This window comes from Cariama cristata, unplaced genomic scaffold, assembly GCF_000690535.1.
Source record: "Cariama cristata isolate BGI_N322 unplaced genomic scaffold, ASM69053v1 scaffold5654, whole genome shotgun sequence".
Classification (NCBI taxonomy): Eukaryota; Metazoa; Chordata; class Aves; order Cariamiformes; family Cariamidae; genus Cariama; species Cariama cristata.
The window spans coordinates 42,402-63,250 of NW_009612248.1; the positions used below are offsets into that span (position 1 = coordinate 42,402).

Sequence of the window (20,849 nt, forward strand, 5' to 3'; positions counted from 1 at the left end):
AGTAGAAGAAAAGACTCAATACGTTGAAAGCCATATGGCCTTTGTGTCAATAACCGCTGAAGCAAATGATGAGGTGTCGAGAATTGAGGAATATTATCAGGTGATGACATGTTTTTGCTGCTTAATTTTTAGGTTGGCTCATTCACTGTGAGCCCAGTGGGAACAAAGAGGCTTGAGACTGTGAGAGTTAGCCAGGGCGAATTGCAGCGTGGTGAGAATATGCGTGGGGGTTTACTCGGGAGAGGTTGTAGAGCCGTAAGTGCATTCAACTTTTAAGCTATCCTTGTGAAGTTGGGGTGGGCTTTGCCGAGCCTGCTTTGAGTCACTTAAATCTTGCTTTATTCGATCCTTGTCTTGCATCAGATTAATGAACTGAGAAAGATAGGTATATGCTGCGCTGGAAATCTGAATACTGGATGGCTAAGGTTACCCCATGCTTCAGAGGGTTAACGTGGAAAAGGTCTAATTCTAGAAGGTCTTTTATAAATTGTTCCCAGTCATTCTATGTCATATTTTGCCTAATCAAATACGGAGATGACGGATTAGCCTAATAATCCACACGTGTGACAACATCCGTGACCAAGCTGTGGTGATATAACTGTGGCAGAGGAAAGGATGGAAGAGGGGGAAGACTATCCGAAACGTATTTCCTGGTAAGGATCCCTGCTTTATTTAGCAGAGAAGAGGAAGGTACTCTATTAGCCATCAGGCAGCATGACATCATACCTCCGTATCATGACCGAATCAGTCAGCAGTAATGCAGTAGGGCAGAAAAGACCAGAGCTTTATCACTTTCAACCAACGTGCCCATTTACACTTACAGAAGGACCTGTCAAAAGACTCTTTACACTCAGGTGTGACCAGATGCAAGCTTGAAAGGATAGTTGCTCACCAGACAGTAATAACTTATTGGCAGAGCGTGGATGGATAGGAAAACCCAGAAGTAGTTCTATGGTTTTGCTTTTTTTTATTGAGCAAGGAAAACAATCTTATTCCTGAGAGTGCTTTCTGTTAGAGTTGATGACTCTGGATCAACTTGTGATATGATGGAGAACCCAAGAAACATTAGTTTAGTATCTCCAGTGAGAACCGGGAATGCTGAAGAGACTGTGGGTGATTGATAGCACTTCCACACTGCACTGTTTTGTTTTCTGTGGTTTTTTCATGGTTATTCTAGTCCTTTACCAAAACACATCTCCCATCTTTTTAGCTTGGAGTAGCTCTAATGAAAACAGTGCAAACTTGGAAGACACCTATTTGTTAAACCGAGTAGATGAAACAAACCCTATTTCACTTTGTTCTTTTCAAAGGAAACGTTAGCAAAATAGTCTTATGTCTGGCATTTTTGTCTAATTTCTGTGGTAGTTCCCAAAAAAACTACCATGTGGCATAAATGAATCACAAACATGTCTGACCTTTGCATTAGTGTAAGTGGTACTATTTATGAGGCCAGAATTATTCTGGATCCTGGAAACATGGATCCTGTGATACAGTATGGTACTCTGCAGTTTCAGGCTTAATATTAGGTGAGCAAGACTAGGATGCCATTTTCTAAACCAATCTAATTCAGAGGAAAACTTTGCATATGTGTGCATGTATGTGAAGGTATTTTGCACAGATCACAAAGCACCCTGACCCAAAATGTGGTTCAGAAGAGAAAGCCAGAAGTTGTAAGTCTGGAGAATGGCAGAAAAGGGGCATTCGTTCTTTTGTGTCAAGCTGGATTGTTTTTAATACCTTACAGCAGTGCTGCACTGGAGGAAGAGGTAGCTGCTTCTATATGCCATTGAAAAGAGGAAAGAAGTGATCAGCATTCCTCCTTGGTCGCTGTGCTTCAACCCAGGAGAAACACTGATTTCATTTTTGTTCTGTTAGCAGCCCAGGGGCTCAACTCAAAGGGAGCAAGTCTGTTCAGGGCTTTGAGCCCCCAAAACGAACCCAGGTGGTTCCCCTGGTAGTATTCATAGTACATGTGTAGTTCCACTTATTTCGTGATTCGGGTGACTGTGCTCTTACGACATGCATTTGCACAAGACCTAAGCATTTTGGATGCCTTAAATTAATGTTTAAAAGAAAAATAATGGTCTCCTCTCTGACTTCCGTTTCTCTCAACCAGGTTCATATAACTCACTTGTCAACAATACACATAGGGCACTTTGTCACTGATGTTAACATCACTCTCCTCAAACTGTGCATCTCAGAAAAACCTTCTTAATTGAACAAAATATGACTTTTACGGTTCATATAAATTAACCTCTGATCTTATATGTATTAGTACTGAATAGTCTTTTTATACATAAAGGTACAACACATGAATTAACAGAAATTTCTTGAAAGGTGGAAAGTATTAGGTAAAAGGATGACCATTCTTTGTTCTATTTTCAGCTGGTCTGATGGTGTCACGTCCTTTCAAAGGAAACTGTCAAGTAGGCTGGTTGTGTTTATATAGGGGCTTTTAATATTTTCATAATATGAAGCAGCTGCTTAAAAAGTTAATGAGAAATACCTTCCTTTCCCTGCTTTGCTCTTTGGCCTTTCAGGAAATTTCTATAGCTTCATTGCTGTCTAGACTGTAAGATCCATAGAGCAAGGAGCACCACCACCCTTCCTGCGCAAGGCAGTGAAGGGACAGGGCGGTCTGATGGCTTTTCATGCTGGGGTAGCCACTCCTGCCCCGAAATACGGCCGCCGTCTGCTAAAGGGGATCCCAGCTGATGTGATGCACAGCGAGGGGGTAGGGATAAGACTTTGTTCCTGTCAATGGCACTGCTACAGGTGTTGCTGTTTAGCCTTGTCAAAGTATCTTTGTCTCTATATAACAGGAGAAAATAAAAAAAAAAAAGAGAGAAGGAATTCTGACCCTTCATCCTTTCTGTTTCAGTCATCGTAAAATGCCTGGATCAGGTCTTGATCAGTTTAAAAAGTAAATAACTGGGGTTTAACATAGAGTGGTTTTGGTTGTGGTCCTCTTTTGACTAGAAGGGAATTAATTCGAACACTAAAGTGCAGCTTAAAATACCTGTCTGGAAATTGCATCTTTAGCACGCTGACACGACTTTTACTACGCAGACTACACTGGCACAAAGTTCAGATAAAATAGTCCCAATAAAATTAACCTGTTTGAAACTTGAAAGAGGGAACTATTCGGTAGGGTACTTTTCCCTTTGTTCTTTTGTTTTCCTGTCCTTACAAATATACACAGCCTTAGGTACCGTATAAATATACACAGTCAATTTTATTGTAAAATAACTGCCACACTTTTTTTATTGGTACAATACTTTCACCAAAAAGGGTTATTAAATAAATACTACAAGCAAGCAAACACCTGGTCTCTTCCTACCCAGAATGATTGACTTGGAGCGTACCCGACTACCCACTCAGACAACACAGGCTAAAACCCCTCTACATTGGTTTATGAAAGCAGAAAACATATCCGGAGTGTTTTCTTCATTTCTCCTCTTGAAGAAAATTCATTTTGCAGAGTACCGAGAAGGAAACATCTCACGCTTATGGTAGCCAAGAAAGCAACACTGCATCTGACTGCAGGCCAACTGGGTGGTGCCTGGTCACCCCACTGGTGATGGGCCTGGTCACCCCACTGGTGATGTGCCTGCCCTTGCGTTTCCAGGGTTCTGCTCTGCTCACAGTGAGATGCGGGTAAAAGCAGAGCGGCCGTAACACACTCTGCAGTGGGTTCCTTGGGAAGTCTAAGGCCTGCACAGCACAGTTTCCAGAGGCTTCTTAAAAACAAAATAAAAGCCTACCAGCTACCTGAAATAAATTCTTTGTTCTACGGTGCATACGGTGGAGGCTTTTCTCCAGGCAAGAGGTAAGTCGGCGTATAGAGGGCTGGAGCGTTGGGGGGAAGACCATAGCTGGAGCTGGACTGAGATGGAGGCTGAGTTTCTTCTGATAAAGAAATGTCAGTAGATGACGTTCCTGGAAAATTGCTGGCAGGCTGTATATAGACAAAGAAAAATACCTTCTTCAGTAAAAGGATTACAACCCCATTTGCAGCTCTGCATTAAGTGTTTGCCATGTAAGTGCTATATTGTAAGCCCCATGATTAAACTTCTCATGAGTTGCAGCACAACACTCACTTTAGTTTCGAAGCACCTGCTTAAATACAGCAATGATGGCACCTAGCGAAACAAGGCAGATTCCATCTGTAACCCCAGTCATTTTTAATCGACGTTGTGCATACAGCTAGGCAATAATGCAGAACAGGAGTTTCTGAGGACAAGATGCTCTGGCTGCCTGGGTGAGGCACTGCACCTGACTGGCTGACGAGGTTATGTGTCGCTGCTCGTTTCCAGGCATCACTGTGAAATTTAAATTATCTCAGATGTAATTAACCTCAGTTATAATAGTTGCATTAATGCAACCTCTTATTCCTGTGCCAAATGCAGACTCCTTTTAAGAGACAATTTTACCTGTGTCTCCCTGTAGGTCTTTCACTTTGGCTGCCTCAGCGATAAAGGGGCTTTGGCTGAAAGAGGCATGAAAAATAGAGCTGAGGAAGCAGCCCATGGTCAGGAACAAGCAGAGTTTGTTAAAACAAAAGAATGCATGTAGGGACTAATGTTCTGGATAAAATTCTACCACTACTTTCAGTTTTGCCACTGATTTCAAGAGGGTTGGGATTTCACTCCTCCCCTCATAGGCCAACACATGCCAGTTCATGGGCTTCATCAGAAGAGTTGTGCTCAGCTCCCCTCAGGTTCAGGCCTAAAGTGCCTGCAATTTGAAAAACAAAACCCAACAAAAAACAGTAATCATGGATCTTTTTCAAGGGAAATGAAAAATCCAGGCAAATAAACGCTGCTTCCTGCTGCTAAAAAATTAATAGTCACCATCCAGGTGGCCAGCACCAGGGCTGGCACTGGGACAATGGCATTTCAGGGCTGGCAGAGCCCACGCAACAGTGCCTGGCTTCTCCATGGGGCTCCGGTCAGCAGGGGCTGCAGCCCCGGGTCCCGGCCCCATGGCGAGGAGAATGGCGTCCTGCGTTTGTACCGCAGCGTGACGTGGTGAGCAGGTCCTGAGGGGAAGGTCGATTACGCCCCTTAACTCTCCAGGCGGCAGTGCAGGTGTACTGACGGACCTGCTAGCTAGATCAGCTCCAAACATCATTGCTGTAGTTTGGGGTGGTTTGGGTTTTTTATTTATTTTGGAGTTGTTGCTTCCCCCCTCCCGCCCCAAACCGCAGCCACTGTTTCCATCCGCCTGCCTGGAATCGCTTCGGTGACGAGTTCTCCTCTGGCAGGACAGACTGGCACAACCCTTACTGCTGTCATCACCACCAGGCCCTGCACAGCTAATCATTTACCTGACCAGCTGGCAGGCCTGTTACCAAGACTAGTTGTGACCGAACCGTACCAGTAAGGGATGAGTGATTTTGTTAGCACATGCCACAGTAAACAAAAGAAATGCTGGTTACAGCCTTGTCAAAACTCATTCTGGTTCTCACCCTTTTTTTTTTTTGGCATTCGGCTGATTTCTGCTTGTGGACAAGGAAGCATGAGGTGAACTGAGGAGTGTTTACCACCAGCTCAGGCTGTGATTTTTTTTTTTAAAAGCCTTTGTTTGCCTTCCAGCAAGCAGTTAATTCAGGGAGATGCTGGAATCAGCAGAGGACTAGGGATGAATCTGCTCAGTGGTGAACTCAGGTTCATAGCCTTTGAGCTAATGAGCTGACTTCAGTCCATGCAAGTAGGGGCAAGCACTTAGGCTAGGTGTGTTACCTGCCGGGCTAACCCCAGGTGGGATATGTTCCCAGGAGGAGGAATGATAGCTGTGGATCTCCTTGGGTTGAGGTTAGGGTTCAAACTAGAGTTATTAGTTGGTAATTGATTGTTCACTGCTTTACTTCATTAACTGGCATCAACTCACTTGTTTTTTCCCTCTAACTCTTAGCTGAAGAAGGTTTTGCTCTTTTTGTTGTACTGACCCACCACATGTGACCTGGCCCCAACTAGGGGCAGGTGCAGGGCAATGGTAAATGCAGGGGCTTAGGAAGAGTGTTCGGCCAAGCCTTTGGCAAGCTGAAGGGAACACTGAGAGGAGAGGTGCATCTTGAGGCCCTTAGGTGGGTCTTAGTCTGCCTGGAAGGAAAAACATTATGCCTTTAGAGATGCCCAAGGGCACTCTCTGCCAGCTGCTCCAGAAATATGTGGGAGTCTCATGTAGACCTTGGCCCACATCAGCCAGCCCTGTACGGATGTCTTGCGAACATCAGGCCATCTCAGACGCCGTATCTTTAGGCGACTGAAGTGCACCCCTAGGATACAGGGTTCAGCCTCAGATTTTGGTGTCTCAGTTGGAAGAACGCAGATATCTAAGCACACAGCACAGTGACATGTAGCAGCTGAATCCCGCCTAGTCAGTGGAAAGGCACATCCTTGTGCAGCTCGAGCCTGAGAGAATCCCCGTGTGGCTGTCCCTCTGGACTCTCAAGCAGGGTCTTCTACACCGTGGACAGCCAGAGCTCAATTCCATTGCCCACATGTAAGTGTTCAGCCCTTTTGGGATGCCACGGGATAGCCCAGACATCCACATGGATGTGACACAGGGACTACAGGACCTGGATCCTCCCGGCATGGCAGCAGGGACCAGCTGGCTGCCTGATCTCATTATCAGGCAGCAGTAGATCCCTACCTGCCGACAGCCCCTGCGTTTAACCAGATGAATCCCAGCCCCAGGGCCTGTAGTTGCCTTAAGGACTAGGACTAGCTGAGCAGGGCTCGTGAAGGCCTGAATCCAGGACTTAGATGGGTCCTGAAGACCTCTAGCCCCATGGATTCGGCCCACAGCTCTCAAGTAATGGAAGCAGATGATGGTTCAGTTTCTGGCTGTTTCTAATTGGGCCTGCTTCTAACATTCATCATTTGTAGCTTTGAGTAAGTTTATTATGATTTTTTAACTCATATACTGATGCAGAAATTACTTTTCTCCAAACTACAACATAATGAGCTCATATATGCAGGAAGGCGGCTTGCTTTTATTCCACCCACCCCCAGGAAAAGGATTAAGTGCTTTCCCTGTGGAGCCCAGTGCTCCTTGCTAACCTCTTCTGGCTTGAGGGCAGCTGGTGTGTCTGCCTCTGCATGTTATGAGGGGGAGAGAAGACAGATGAACACACTTCTTTTAGAAAAAGTAGAAATCTAGGAAAAGAACTGTGTTTATTTTGGAATGCAGTTAAGAATTTGGGGTAAATGTGATGCATTTCTGTTTCTCACTGGACAGAGGACTGAACAGTTACAATTGATCCTCATGACTACTTACATGCATCTTTTCAGCTTAATTGCTTTTTTTCATCTGTTTTTCATCCCCTTCTCTCTCTCTCTACTCTTGGCTACGTGCTAACTGAACTCTGCAGAACAGCACAGCTTTTCAGCGAAAAGCAAACAAAAAGAGATGTTCTTTTTTTCCTCTCAACAAGTGCCTGGCCCCATTTATGTTAATAAATAAGACGTGCCAAGGACTGTTCTCTGGCTGTGAAGCCAACTGGCACAGCACCTATCACATCCCTACAGCTGAACTCTTACCACCAAAGCAGCGTGACTGTCCGTACGCACACTGCCTACTGGGAACGATCCATTGCCCTTGCCATCTTCTGACCCCTTCCTGAGTGGTGCTGGGAGACTGTTTGGTGATCTGGGCCAAACCCGTAGCAGGAGGTTGCTAACAATTCACTGGTGTGGATGATCATCGCGTCCCACTACCTGTGCCTGGCCCCGAACAGATGTAGCCCAAGAGGCTGTGGGGAGCCGGTCCACAGCGAGCTCATGCTAAACATGCAGTGTTTTCAATTAAGAAGTATTGCAAAACTTGTGGTACCCACTGGTCTAGCACCACACAGCCAAAGTATAATAACTCCTTGGATGGAACAAAGCAGTCTTAATGTGCTTTAAAACATCTAAAAACTCCTATGATTGCTCCAGGGTCTCAGTACATTCAGTTATTTAGCAGCTCACTCTACGTTCTTCACCTCACTCTGGGGAAAAAAAAAAATAAAATAAAAAAACCCAACACCATCCTCAGCACCACTCCCTGCATTTTCCAGGCCAGCTCTGGCTGGACACAGCAGAGGCTTGGAGCACGGCTTGCACCTCATCCTTCTGAAGGAGGCGAAGCACTGTTGATTCGGCTCGTGTTGTATCCCCTCCCGCAAGGGCAGAAGAAAGCTGCACCTCTGGCAGGGCTCTCTCCTGCCTTCAGGCCAGCTGCCTCTGGTCAGGGAGGCTCAGAAACCTCTGCCAACGGCCACAGCCGCTCTGTACCTGTCTCCCAGCAGTGGCCTGTAGCAGAGGCTTGTAGGAAGCTACAAGAAAAAGGGCTCCATCTTCTGATGAGCCTCCGCTGGTTCCTGCAGCAGGCAGCCATTTGGGGACTTGCTGGGCGGCAGGTGACACCTGGATCCCTGGATTTAACAGCAGCTGATATTCCTAACTCCTCATTTATACTCTTCCACAACACCCTGTGGCGTTCGAATCTTCCCTGGTGGGTAAAAACACTTCCTATTTCTGGCTCATCTTGCCACCTAGTAGCTTTACTGAGACAACCAAAACTTTGTGTGAAGTTATCACTAATAATATCCATCCACAATCCTTTCCGTATCACTCAGTTTCACAGACCTCTTATTTCCTCCCCTCTCTTGTCTCCTTTCCATCTGATGAGTCCTAACCTACATATCTCCATATTAAGAGCAAGGTGGGCTAAGGTCTGTAAACTTTTCTGCCAAATCCTGTGTGTACCAGATGCTTCCTTTGGCTTCCCCAACGCCTCTGTCGCTGCTTTATCTTGCCCGACATGGGGGCTGTGTTCCCCTTCGTGACTACCGTAGCACAGCTCTAAGCCCACGCTGGGATTCCTGGGCAGCAGACAGAGTCCAGAGGACAACCAGCGAAAGCCTGAGATCTGAGAACAGACCTGAGAACCAGGCCCAGACTAAGTCATCCCAGAGATGAACCTGTGAGTGCGGATCCAACTTCCTTACCTTGTTTCAAACCCCCAGGAGCCAAGATCTACCACTGCAGAGTTTGCACTGAGTAGCAGCTTATGCTTTTCTGATGAAGGAAGAAGGTCGCCCTTTTGTACTGTACCTGAAGGGGTAATGGGTAGGATGGATATGTAGAAATAGTTGCTGCAGAAGGACAGAACCCAGCGTATGTCAGGATCTGCTGGGCAGGATTGTACAGGATCTGAGGAGGAGGTGCTGCACTGAAAGCGATTTGGGACAGAGGTACCTGTTGGGCACAGAAGACAACAATAGATCAGCAAAGCGCAGAGCGGGCCGGAGTAGGAACTGGTCCTAACACAAGCAACTAGGCAATTTAACAAGTTTCTATTTTCCAACACAATACCAGTACTACAAAAAAAGAAGGAGCAGACGGAACGAGAGGAGGGTGTATATCTGGAGTGAATTTTCTGACCAGAAATACACAGCTATTTTAATCTTCTTCCCTTGGAAAAAAGACTGCTGGTGCTTCCCCAGCACCATTTACAGAAGCACTGGCAGGACTCCAGACCCGAGACACCCTGAGGAGCACAGCCTCTTCTCATCCACACCAGCACGAACCACCCAGCCCTTCACAATTTGCTGCAGACTCTTTCCAACAGTAACTACCTGATGCCCTCATGTCTTTCCTCCCTGCTCTCCTACACAGATCTCCAAAGATCTCCCTTTCCAGACCACTTGCTCTCCTTTCACAGCTCCCTCTCACCTGTGAAACAGAGTTTGCTGCTGGCTGGCCGGTACCACCCCCCATGTGCATCTCTCATTCCTACTGCATGAAATCCTCCATCATATCCCATGGCTTTATCGGCGTGTCCCTTAACTGCAATGTGAGATGAGGTTTGCAGGAAGAATATTAAACCAGCTGATACAACTCAGGGAGACCCAAAAAAAAAGAGCAAAAGGTAAATGTGAAAGGAGTTAAATCCTAAAACCTTCTGCTGTATAACCATTTGTGAAGGACAGTAGAGCTCTGTGAAAGATTTTCATGTCCCTTTGCTTTGCAAAGTGAGACAAAGCCAGTGGTTTCTTTTCTCTCCTTTGTTTTTATTAGCAGATTCCTCTACATGAAAGCATGCAATTTTCTTTTTACTGAAATAATAAAATACGGTGTTGCCAGACAAATGCTGAAAGCAGCAGCCAGGATTATTTTTTTTTTTTTTGGCATTTCCTTTCAGATTTATCAGTGAAAGACATAAACCACTGCATCCTTTGGAGGCAGTGTAAGATCTCCCTGTGATTGAGAAAGAGGTATATTAATTGTGTTTGTACATGGAAAACATTGTCTAGGTCACGGGTGTACCACATGAGGTTACCCGACAACCTAGGCCTTAGCTCTCTGGAGAAACGTAGCACCCCAGGAGCTGGCAGAGAGAAAGGCTGGGTCCGAAAGCCTATTTCATGGGAGAAGGCAAGTCTCTCATCTTCAAGGTACCCTCCTCAAAGCACCCCCTTTCCGTCTGTCCCGCTGGGTGGATATGGTGAGGAGAAACAGAGAGGCACTGCCTTTCAGGCAGGAGTAGCAAGAGGCAGCTAAACCGAGATCACCTCGGACCCAAAGGTTTGAGGGCAGCAACGTGGCTCACCCCGGCCAGGGCTGGGCCCACGCCCAGCGTGCCCTTCCTCGGAGGAGGGAGGCTCTGGCACCATCACAGCCTTCCGCCTATGGATGTAAACGTGACAAGAAACAGTTTTTTTGCCCAACATGAAACACAGATGCTTGGTCTGCATCTGTCACCGTTTTGCGGTGTGGATCCCTTTGGGTGCTGCTGTCCTTCTCCCAGGTACCTCTCTCAGTCCTCTCACGTTCCCACCACCCCTAGCAGCAATGCTCTCCAGCTGCTAAGGGTGAACATCACAGCAGTCCCAGAAGACAGGTTTGGGGCATCATCCATGATCAAAGCACCTTATTATCAGGCTATCTGGTCTCAGCCTGGAGCCAGCAAGGATTTGCAGGTATTGAAGCTGGTTAGATGCTTTTATCAAGTATTCCAGTAGTGACATTATGTTAAATTAGTCACATAAAATACAAGGGTAGGCGGAGACGTTTTAATTGAACCACCACCCAAGTCGAAGAGATGAGGAGTTGTTAACTGGCCGGGGAACGCTGCCAGTGCCACGCGGGCCCCTCGGCTCAGGGACAGAGGCTGTCGGTGGCTGTGTGCTGGGCTGCAGAGCAAGGCAGGGCAGCTCACGGATGCGACACAGACCCGCCAAAGCATTTACTTCTCAGCTATGACTACTTTTAACCTCAGACTGCACCTTTAGTTGCACAAGTACTAAGGCATTAAGACAGGGCAAGTAGCTCAGTAATTAGGGGTTCATTTTGTTGTCCTTTACATTTAGAGCAGGGTGAGGGAAGAGGTGAGGGGATAAGGGAATGATATTTAATCTGTTCAGGTTCCCCTGAGGACTCCAAGAAGGAGACTAATTGAAAAAAATTTTAAAAAGCAATCCCCCCCAGAACCATCAGTAGTTCTGGTTAAAAACCCTAAACTGAGGGCAGGCAGATTCCTTGGCAAGGTGTGTCAGGAAAACATCTACAAGTCATCAGATGAATACCGGGGCAGGGAAGGGAGTTTCTAGATTATCTCTTAGTACCAGCCTGTGAAGTTTTCCCTGCATTTCTTGACCTCCGTCTTCTGTAAGAAATAATCACGGTGTTTTACCCTTTGGGATACTCCATGTACATACTTCTATTTACGTTATATCTTAATCTGATTGTTGTTAAAGGTGACTTTAAGGTAACTGCCTAGCCGGCGTCCTATATCCAAGCACACTGTCGATCTGAAAAGAAGGGTACCGTTGGAATTGCTGCAGCTCCCCCAGCACCCAGCAGATCACGGAGGACAGCCCCACGGGTGACGCAGGGGCCACAGAGAGCTGACACCTTGGGGGTCAGGAGAGGATGAGATGTTTCCCACCGAGGCAGCTCAGCCTTCTGGCAGGCAGCAAAACCACGGCGAGCGTGCCAGGGTCCGCAGGGAATTTGTCACAAGAAAGAAAACCCGCAACAACCAAAACAACACTTCTTTTTTTCTCTCCAGGAAACGTGATGGGTTTAGAGGCAATGGCACTATTTTGCAAACTCTCCCCTTGGTAACATGTTTTGGCTGCCAGCGCTCCCCAGAGATAAACACGATGGGTTTTGTTTGAGTAGTCAGCCTGGCCCCCGCTTTTCTGGAAGTCAACGCCGGCGCCATGCCCTGCGGCGTTTCAGTGGGCTTTGCAGCTCTCCCTGCAAAACGCCAGTGAGCATTTCTGTGGGAAGGTGACATCCCGAAAGAAAGAAAATTGTTCTTCCACATTTTTGAAGGGTTTTTTTCTAATTTCAGTCCCATGCCTCTTTCTCTCCCTCTTCTGCTTGATGTTTTCTTGGCCCCCTCACCTCCCCCAAGAGTTACTCCTTTCGTCAGGGAAGCGAGCGGCAGACTGGCTCGGGTACATCACCCAAAAGGACCCTGAAGAAGCACAGGCAGCAGCGAGGAGCGGTCGTTGCGTTTTGGACTGCTGCTTTAGTAGCACTTTCACAAGCATAGCCCGGCTCCTGTGCTGAGGTGACTGACACAAACTCATCTTTCCCTTAGGGTAGTGAGGGGTTTTTTTCTGCTCCCGCTGCGGAGGGGACATTAAACAGCTTATTCAGATCAGGTTTTTAGCTGGAGCCCTGACAGACTGGGGGAAGCTGCCCGTCCGCTGCTGCTGCCATTTCCTTGCAGGGCTTTACACCTCCCGGTCAGAGGGCCCAGACCTTGACCCAGGCTCTGCCTCCCAGCAAGGGGATGTGCCAGGTCATGGAGACCCCAGTTCTGCCCGGAACGTCTCCTTGGCTTGGCATCCCTCGCGAGCAGCGCAGTGATGGCCCCCGTGTAGCACAGAGGAGTGCCTGGGCTGGAGCTCACCCTCCTACGAAGCAGCAGCCCAAATCCCAGGTAAGCCTTGGTTTGAGCACGTGGTGGGTCCAGGCTGGTTCTCTGCACCCTTCCCCAGCCCAGGGGAGCACTAGCAATTCCCACCGCCACGCTCGGCGGAGGCACTCATACCCATCTGCTAGGCAGGGAAAAAGACTTAGCAGCACTGGCAAGCCGGAGTGCTCTACCAAGGACTTACTGTAGATGATGCCTGCCTTCCCCTCCTCATTTACCAGCTCTTCCCCTCGTTTCCCCCTGTGGTTGTTTCTGCTCCCCTTCCACCACTGCTCCTCTCACAGGGAGGGGATGAATTAAACTGGGAAAGCTGCTTCCACTCCCTCCCATCGGGCAGCAGCGACTCTTTACTGGCCGGCTGCAACTTGTTACCAACTCCTTGCAAGATTTCCCTCGCACAAAGAACAGCTCAGCGGCACATTTCTTACATGCAAAGGCTCAGTGTGCTTGTTTGCCTTAAGCTAGAGAGAGGAATACTTCCAGAAAACATTTTGCAACCCTTAACAAAGGTGAATTTCAAATAAATTGTATGGCCCCGCTCTGTCACATGGTTTTAAGCACCCAGCACATGTTGTAGATAGCCTGGACGTGCTTGCTAAGGGAGACGGGGTGGTCAGAGCAGGGCCTGGATGGCCTCCAGTCCGACGGAGTCCTTGGCTCGCTGGCTGCCAGCTCTGAGCAGCCCCTTCCCTCTAGTCTGCCCCCTCCCCAGTGCACATCTTGCCCATCTCTCTTGCTTTCTCTTCCCTGCTCCATCCCTCTCTTCTTTTCTTTCACCTGTCTTTCTATTTAGTTTTCTCCTCTGGAATAGTCACCAGAACCACCATGGATCTAAGACGGCCTGTGCTGCCCTCACACCTCCCTTTGGCTCCTGCATTTCACCTCCACCCTCACGCCTCTGCCCATTTAGTCTGGAAGCTCTTTGGGCTGGGACCATCTGCTCTTCCGAGTGCCTAGTAAATCACGAGCCACTTGGCTGGGCTTTAGGCACTGCTTTAGCAAACATGACCACTAACAGCGATAATCCCCGGAACAGCTATTTCACCCTTTTAACATGTCAGAAAATCTAGGCAGACGAGGCACTGTGTTACAGAATCCCTCCTCGCGCACAGCCTCTTCTGAATGCAGTGGTGCACATCAGCACAACACGGTGGTGTGGCACAGGGAGCCGTGAGAGGGTGGCATTCCTTAGTGCAACAGAGGAGGAGCTTAATGTGACCTGAATACAACTGTTTAAATAAAAACTTGCCTGGTACATCAGAGTTAATCCCCATTCTTGGGAAAAGAACTGCCTAAGGTTAAACAGTCACACCTAGGACTTGAGTTTTACATGTTAGTTACAAACCAGTGTCCTCGAACTCTGTGCTGGCCCACGTGTTCACTGCTGAATTAGAAGAAAAAAGAGATGCCACTAAGTGAATGGCCAGCATCTGTTCACACAGACACCTGATTTTTCCCTTCCATTCATGTATTTGACCAGGCTTGACCTACTTAGCTGTGAGCAGCTGGCCACAGTTTAGCCTAAAGATAGGACTCCAGACTCCCAGATGACACAGGGAACACGTTTAAAGTGCCTCCTTCATACATTTATGCTTCCTTGGTTTTAACCCATTTGGTAACGTCAACAAGCACAGAATTCCTCACATGAGGCAGAAGACTGTGAGCCTTACCATGTCTTTAAATGCCCCCAGAATGGCTGCCGTAATAATCCCCAGAAACAACCCGACGATGTTGAGGACTGTAGAGGACCACAGCAGCCTATACAGGTGAACCACGTCCTGACAGCTGCTCACACCGAGAAATTCATAGTAGCCGGAGGACTGCTCTGAACTGAAAGGGAATGCAGACAACGTCACTGCGGTGGGAATGGTTTTGCACATAATACAGAGCACCAGAGGACCTGAATCCCTCCCGCTTACTTTCCTCTTTGGCAAAGTACTTCGTCCATGCTCCCACCAAACACCGCTCAGACCACCAAAGCTCTGCTGGAGACAAAACCTGGCTCTGCTAACGCCAGCGTTAAACATGCAGTCCAACTGACACCAACCCTAGTTTGGCTGACCGGTGTTCTGCACCAGCAGGGACTCTTTTTTTTTTTTTTTTGTTCAGGGTCTCTGAACACAGGCATCGTCCTGGCATATGGATCCTGCCCTTGTCGTTTAGCTACCTAATGCTAAATGCTAAGCAATGCTTAGCATTGCTTTTTTTCCCAGCTCACCTGGAAATCTGCTGGCATCGCTGGAACTAGGGAAGGCAAGTTGCTTAAGCATTAATTCAACCACAGGAAGGGAGATTTTGCCAGCTGGCTACCTCTGTTTATGGTGTCTGCGGTTCTAAATTAACAGATGCAACACAGCATAGTATAAGGACGTGCCTTTACACTATGGATTGTACTCTCCAGAAATCTTTGTTTGCATTTCTACACTGCCCTGGTTATTGTAAATCAGGTGTGTTGTGAAGTTAATCCTCATTGTCTTGCCAAAAGTCAGAAATACCCTACTGCAAATTTGAAACCACAGTTTCCTGCAGTTCTTTCTAGTACCTGCCTTAATGCTAGCCCGCTAACGAGCTCCTAGAGCAGCTATTTGAGTTGGAAAGATCTTTTAAACGCCAGGTCTGGTTTTGCACTGTTAGGAAATTGCCATCAGATTATGGTGGAAACCAGAAGCGAGCAGTTTGTGCTCATTCTTCTGTTCCTCCATCCCCAGCACACGGGGCAGCAGTGGAGATGCTGGTTAAGGAAAACTCTGCAGAGGAAGGTAGCAGCGTGGAGAAGCCCACAACATTTCTGGGAAGAACGAAGCCAAGCACAACAATTCCTGGAAATGTCCAGTCATTTGTTGTGGGGCACGGTTCTGGCACTGTGGATCCACTACCGTTGAGCTTACTTGGGCCCTACCATGAGCCCAGACGTTGCTTAGCTAAATAAACCTACAGCTTCAGCTGCCGTGAGGCTGAGGAAACCTGACTTGGGGTCCTGCCTGTGCAGGGCCGACAGCGCATCCCTGCCTGTGACTGTGTCTCCTCCTGCCGCTCTCTAGCCGTCCTGTGAACTGGAATTGCCAAGTCTGTAGAGCAGCAGGACTGGTTCTTTACTCTGCATTTGTCCATGCCAGTGCCATAAGATCTTGCTGTCCACTGTGGATTGCTGATGATGGCAGAACACACGTGTTTAATTGTATCAGTGAATACTGGCACAGCAGTGATCAGTCCCAGGTGTTTCAGAAAAAAAATAATGTCTTAGAAAAATGGCACTGAGGATCTCCATCTGGAGGGGGAGTATTCCTGATCTCTCCTTGTTGTTACCTTGTGCTCTAAGCAACAGAGTCTCAGTCACTTTATTTGATAACTCTGAATGCTTTCACCCCTTTGAAACCCCTGTTCTTTTCTGTATTGGGTCGGGCTGTTCGATTCAGTGTTAGGTGCCGCAGTTAGTTGTGTCCCATGGAAGGAAGCATTCTCAGCGTAAACACACTGCATTGCAACTATGATGTTCCATCATTTGTCTATCATAGAAAAGGTACCAGAGTTGTGCATGCTTCATCTTTCCCATTGCATTTGTTTTGCATGGACAGCTTCAGAAAACACTCACAAGACCCTCTGATTCTATCCTATGACAATTTAGCAAAATCTCATGCCTACAGAGGCCGTTGCTAACAAAAGAGCTCTGCATATGCCTACAAAATGATCTCTGCTCATGGACACCTATGTTCCTATTCATTTTGTTTTCCCCCAGTTTGGCAGGAAAAAAAAAGGATTAATGAAATCCAATGGGAAAATTGCATTGCAAGATTGACAGTAAATCTTGACAGCGCTATGACCAAGTGGTCAGTTTTGATCACACAGTAAAGAGCTTATGGACATTTTTAAAGAAAAAGAAACTGAAATAAAGCCAACACTAATACATAACCCCTGACCTCTTCTGTGCCGGCATCAGGACTTCAATCGCAGAGGAACTGGATTGCGCCGCATACAAACCCCTTGTGTTGCTTCTCCAGGCCTAAGGCCCCCCATCATTTAAGAGAAGGGACAACCAACCAAGGATTTCTGAGAGGCCATCGACTGCACACAGGTACTTACTTCTCGCAGTTGTACAGGTCACAGCAATAGCACGTGTTACTCTTTACTTTCAGCTGGCACTTGCTGTTTAAGGTATAACATGTCACCTGCCAAAAAAGAAAAGACTGACTTTTATTCTCAGTGTTTTAGTGTTGCGTGAATCATCCAACTGACCACAAAGAAGCAGCTACTGCAGCGTCAGGTTTTATTACCGGTTGTGCAGAAAGATCCTAAGATTCCAAAATCCATGACTGCTGGGCAGAAGGACACCCCTGAGCTCCCAGGAGTTTCAGCGGGACAGTCTCAGGGCATTTGCGCGATGGAGCCCAGAGCCCCCAGCACCGACCTGCAGCCAGGGCTGCCAGAGTTTTCAAGCACTTTGCTGCGTTGCCTGGTGCTGTTTTGCTGAGACCCAGAGTCTGCAGCTGCGAGACGTGAATCCCTACGGCTGTGATGCAGGGACCATGGGTCTTGAGAGATACACCACAGCAAGCCACTGAAGTGGGTAAGAACACCACTCCACTACAGTGGGGAAAGGGGCAAAGAAGCCAATTTATCTGAACTGCTTCCAATAAATGGGAGCGCTCTCCTTTCAGTAACAACCTCCTGAAGAAGGAAATAATTAGGAACCACAAGAAGAAGAACAATCTCCAAACCCACAAACAAAACCGCTCAGAAAAGATCCAAGCACTCCAGCAAATAAGTACCATTTACTGCAGGCTCTCAAATAGAAAACTGAAAAGGTTTATTCGTGTGAGCAGGAATTGCAGGGACGGACAGATGTTAGAACAATAAAGGTAGGCACACGTAAGCCACTCTCCAGCCAGACAAGAAATCATTTTAATGACTCCTTACGTGTGGTAAGCATTAATCACTTCTATTTGGCACTAGAGACCAACTGAAATATTTTATATATAAGGCTTTTTTTCCCTGAGATTTTTAGCCTATTGGCTTTGAAATCATGGAGAACTGTCAGGTTTTAAAAGCTAGCAGGTCAGAAAATACATTCTTTCTATAGTTTTTATTTTGGTAGAGAAAAATGTACTGTAACCACTGAGAAGTATTTTGTTCACGAAGTGCACATAAAATGTATTATTGAATGGAAAATTCCTTATAATGAAAAAGTAGAAGGAGCACGCTTAGGAATACATGCCTGCTTTTGACAAGCTTCTGTCAGACAGTTCTGCTCAGCCATGAATGTGTTAGTCCACGGGACAGGCTCCACGGGAGATGTTAAACCACAGGTTTCTCAGCTCCTGAGTTCTGGATCTGTGCTTTCTTTTTAGTGTGAAAACTGCCACTGTTTATGAGTCCGTACCCCTCACACGTTTGTTCCCAGCAGAAAGGAAAGCCTAAAGACACACACTTCGCACCAAAGAAAGTTCACAGCTGGTCTCAGACTTGCCACACTTGTCCCTAGCAGGATTTGCCTGAGCGGTGGAAGTTAGGTGATAAAGCTAAAGTTAAAAGGAAGTTAAAATGATGCCTTGGGATTGCTTTGATGCCCAGCACAAGTCTGTACCTGTGGTTAGTGCCTCATACAAATCACGTAACCCAAAATGGAAGTTAGGTTATAAAAGGATGGTTTCAGCCTAGGTTGCAATTTGGAAATGGAGCTCACAGCTTGACACGGACACATCCCACTTGTCACAAGAATATCGCACCCTGAGATAGGATCTCATTTCATCAGCTTTGTTCTGTTGTGTCTGAACTTACCGGAGTTTCACATGAGGGCTGAAGTCACATTCAGCTGCAGCCGTCCTCAGTCTGAGCTGCAATTTACTGCAGAAGAGGAGTGCGCTACCCTCAACGACTGCATCGGCTTAATCAAGATCCACCTCAGAAGTGACCAAAACATCATACCTGGCTACTTCTCAAAGCAGTTTGAAAACCAATCCTGGGGCAGAGTGTGCCAATGCATCTGCTGCTACAGCCATTTTGTGCTTTTCCACTGAGTGGAACTTAAGACTTTGGCTTTGACCCCCTTATGCAGTCAAAATGACCTAGGACCTGCATAGCTAAAATACGCTTTTCCCGTTATACGTGCATGATCGGGATCAGAAGGCTTTGTAAGATGGAGTGGGCTGCTAAAAAGGTGTTTTGTTCTGATGCATGGCTTTGGGGACCACTTCTGATGACAAGAAATAAAAGTAGTTTTCCCCTCTCCAAGCATCAACAAGGCCAGCTTGCCCCTTATTGCTGTAGAAGGCCAGAAGTACAAAAGAGGGAGATCAGCAAGATCTTAAGGATGTCTTTAGCTGCTTCTAGGCTACAAGACATTTTATATTATTGGCCAAGGGAATTACTGTAGTTGCCTATTTTTATCACTCATTTTTAAACACGCAAAGAGCAAAACACTCCTTTCTAGGAGAACAGTGAATAAACCAAAATAAACAAATTACTGTGTGGTGTGAGCAAAGGTGATGGAAACAGGACACTTGTGGGTATTCTGCATGTCAAGACCTATTCTTTCATTTCAGTGACCAAAGATTTAGCTTTCAGTTTGTGCCTGTCTATCCCCTCAGCACCAATTGAAAAGATGTTCTCACCTCATGGTAATTGCAGGAAAATCAAATGCTTTCTGCTTTGAGCAAAGAGAAGAACCGAAAGAGGCAAACTACATGAGCTGGGGAGCACTCACAGGCTAGAGATGGCAACCAAAAGGAAACTTGCACTCAGTAAATAATCTGCCTTCCTAGTTAGGTGTTCGCCTGGCACGCAAAGCACGTCCCCTGCTCACTAGCCGGCTAACTTTGGAAAAGCAAAAGCCAAGTTCAGATGCCATGGATCATTAACTCTGAATTAGCACATGCTCACTCTAGATCAGTGGACAACCAGACAAGAATGTTATTACAAACTAACTACACTTCTAAAAGACATGGGGGTTTTGCCGGAATAGAGCAAGGAGCTCTGGGTGGCCCAACTTTAGACATTCCCAGAATGTGCAGAGCTGGGGAAACCTGTCTGGCCAGAAGCCCGAGGCTGGGGTCACCTGCAGGGAGTTGTGGTTGGTGTGATGCCAGCTACGTGCTTATTACAGGAATCAGAAGCGTTTCTCAGGCCATGTCTGTGTCTGAGTGTGCATGCACACTTTAGAAGACGATGGAGTAAAACTTAGAGGAAAGGGTGTTGTCACAAATCCTAAGTTTGTCCGGGTAGGTCTTTAGGCAAGGAGGTCAAAGAAATATTTTTGTCATACATTTTCGGGAATCAACAACGAGGTGCCCTAGCAGCAAGATTTGAGGCATATTAGCTGCTTAACCTGGTAATGCACTTTGCTAAGCTGTCTAGAATTATTAACAGTAACGTTCCCCATACACTTTTGCTTAGCCATGGGAGGAACAGTGATAAAGGACATCTGGCCTCTTGTAAGTTATACCACTGTTTAGCTGTTCTTAGTCCTGCTCTGCTTGATTTTCTTTTCACTCCCACCAATTTACCACAATAATAAAATGAAAAATAGGAAAAGAAACTAAATCTGGACTTCTCAGGAGGCTAGCCATTTGGGTATGGGCAGTTTTCCGATCATGTTAATGTCATTGAGATAATGAAAAAGCCGCATTCAAACTGCTGACATTCTTGGCCTATGCTGCATAAATATAGAGAAGATTTGAAGGCTTCTGGACAACGCAAATGGATTCATTTCAATATCTCCTATTCCACTTGAAGTCTACAAAAACCTCCTTAGAGAAAGATGCCAATGTGACAAATACATTCCAGACAGCTATTATACAGTATAGATGGACTAGGAATCATTCCAGTCCCAGAGTAAAGTACTGGATAGGAACACTGATGATGACTCAAAACCTCACCGGTTGTAACAATGTGCAATCATCAGAGGCTTGGAC

The 20,849-nt window shown here is 46.7% G+C and overlaps 1 protein-coding gene across 1 annotated transcript in view; it reads right to left on the reverse strand.

Moving 5' to 3' along the window:
- Nucleotides 1-3,790: 3,790 nt before the first annotated feature.
- Nucleotides 3,791-20,849, reverse strand: part of TMEM255B (transmembrane protein 255B) — a gene marked incomplete at its 5' end in the record, with an annotated part of 61,339 nt that continues 44,280 nt past the window's right edge. Inside the window, 4 exons of the mRNA XM_009698526.1 lie at nucleotides 3,791-3,958; nucleotides 9,105-9,248; nucleotides 14,613-14,772; nucleotides 17,023-17,108. Of these exons, the coding sequence (XP_009696828.1) occupies nucleotides 3,791-3,958; nucleotides 9,105-9,248; nucleotides 14,613-14,772; nucleotides 17,023-17,108 (558 nt within the window). The remainder of the gene's footprint in view (nucleotides 3,959-9,104; nucleotides 9,249-14,612; nucleotides 14,773-17,022; nucleotides 17,109-20,849) is intronic.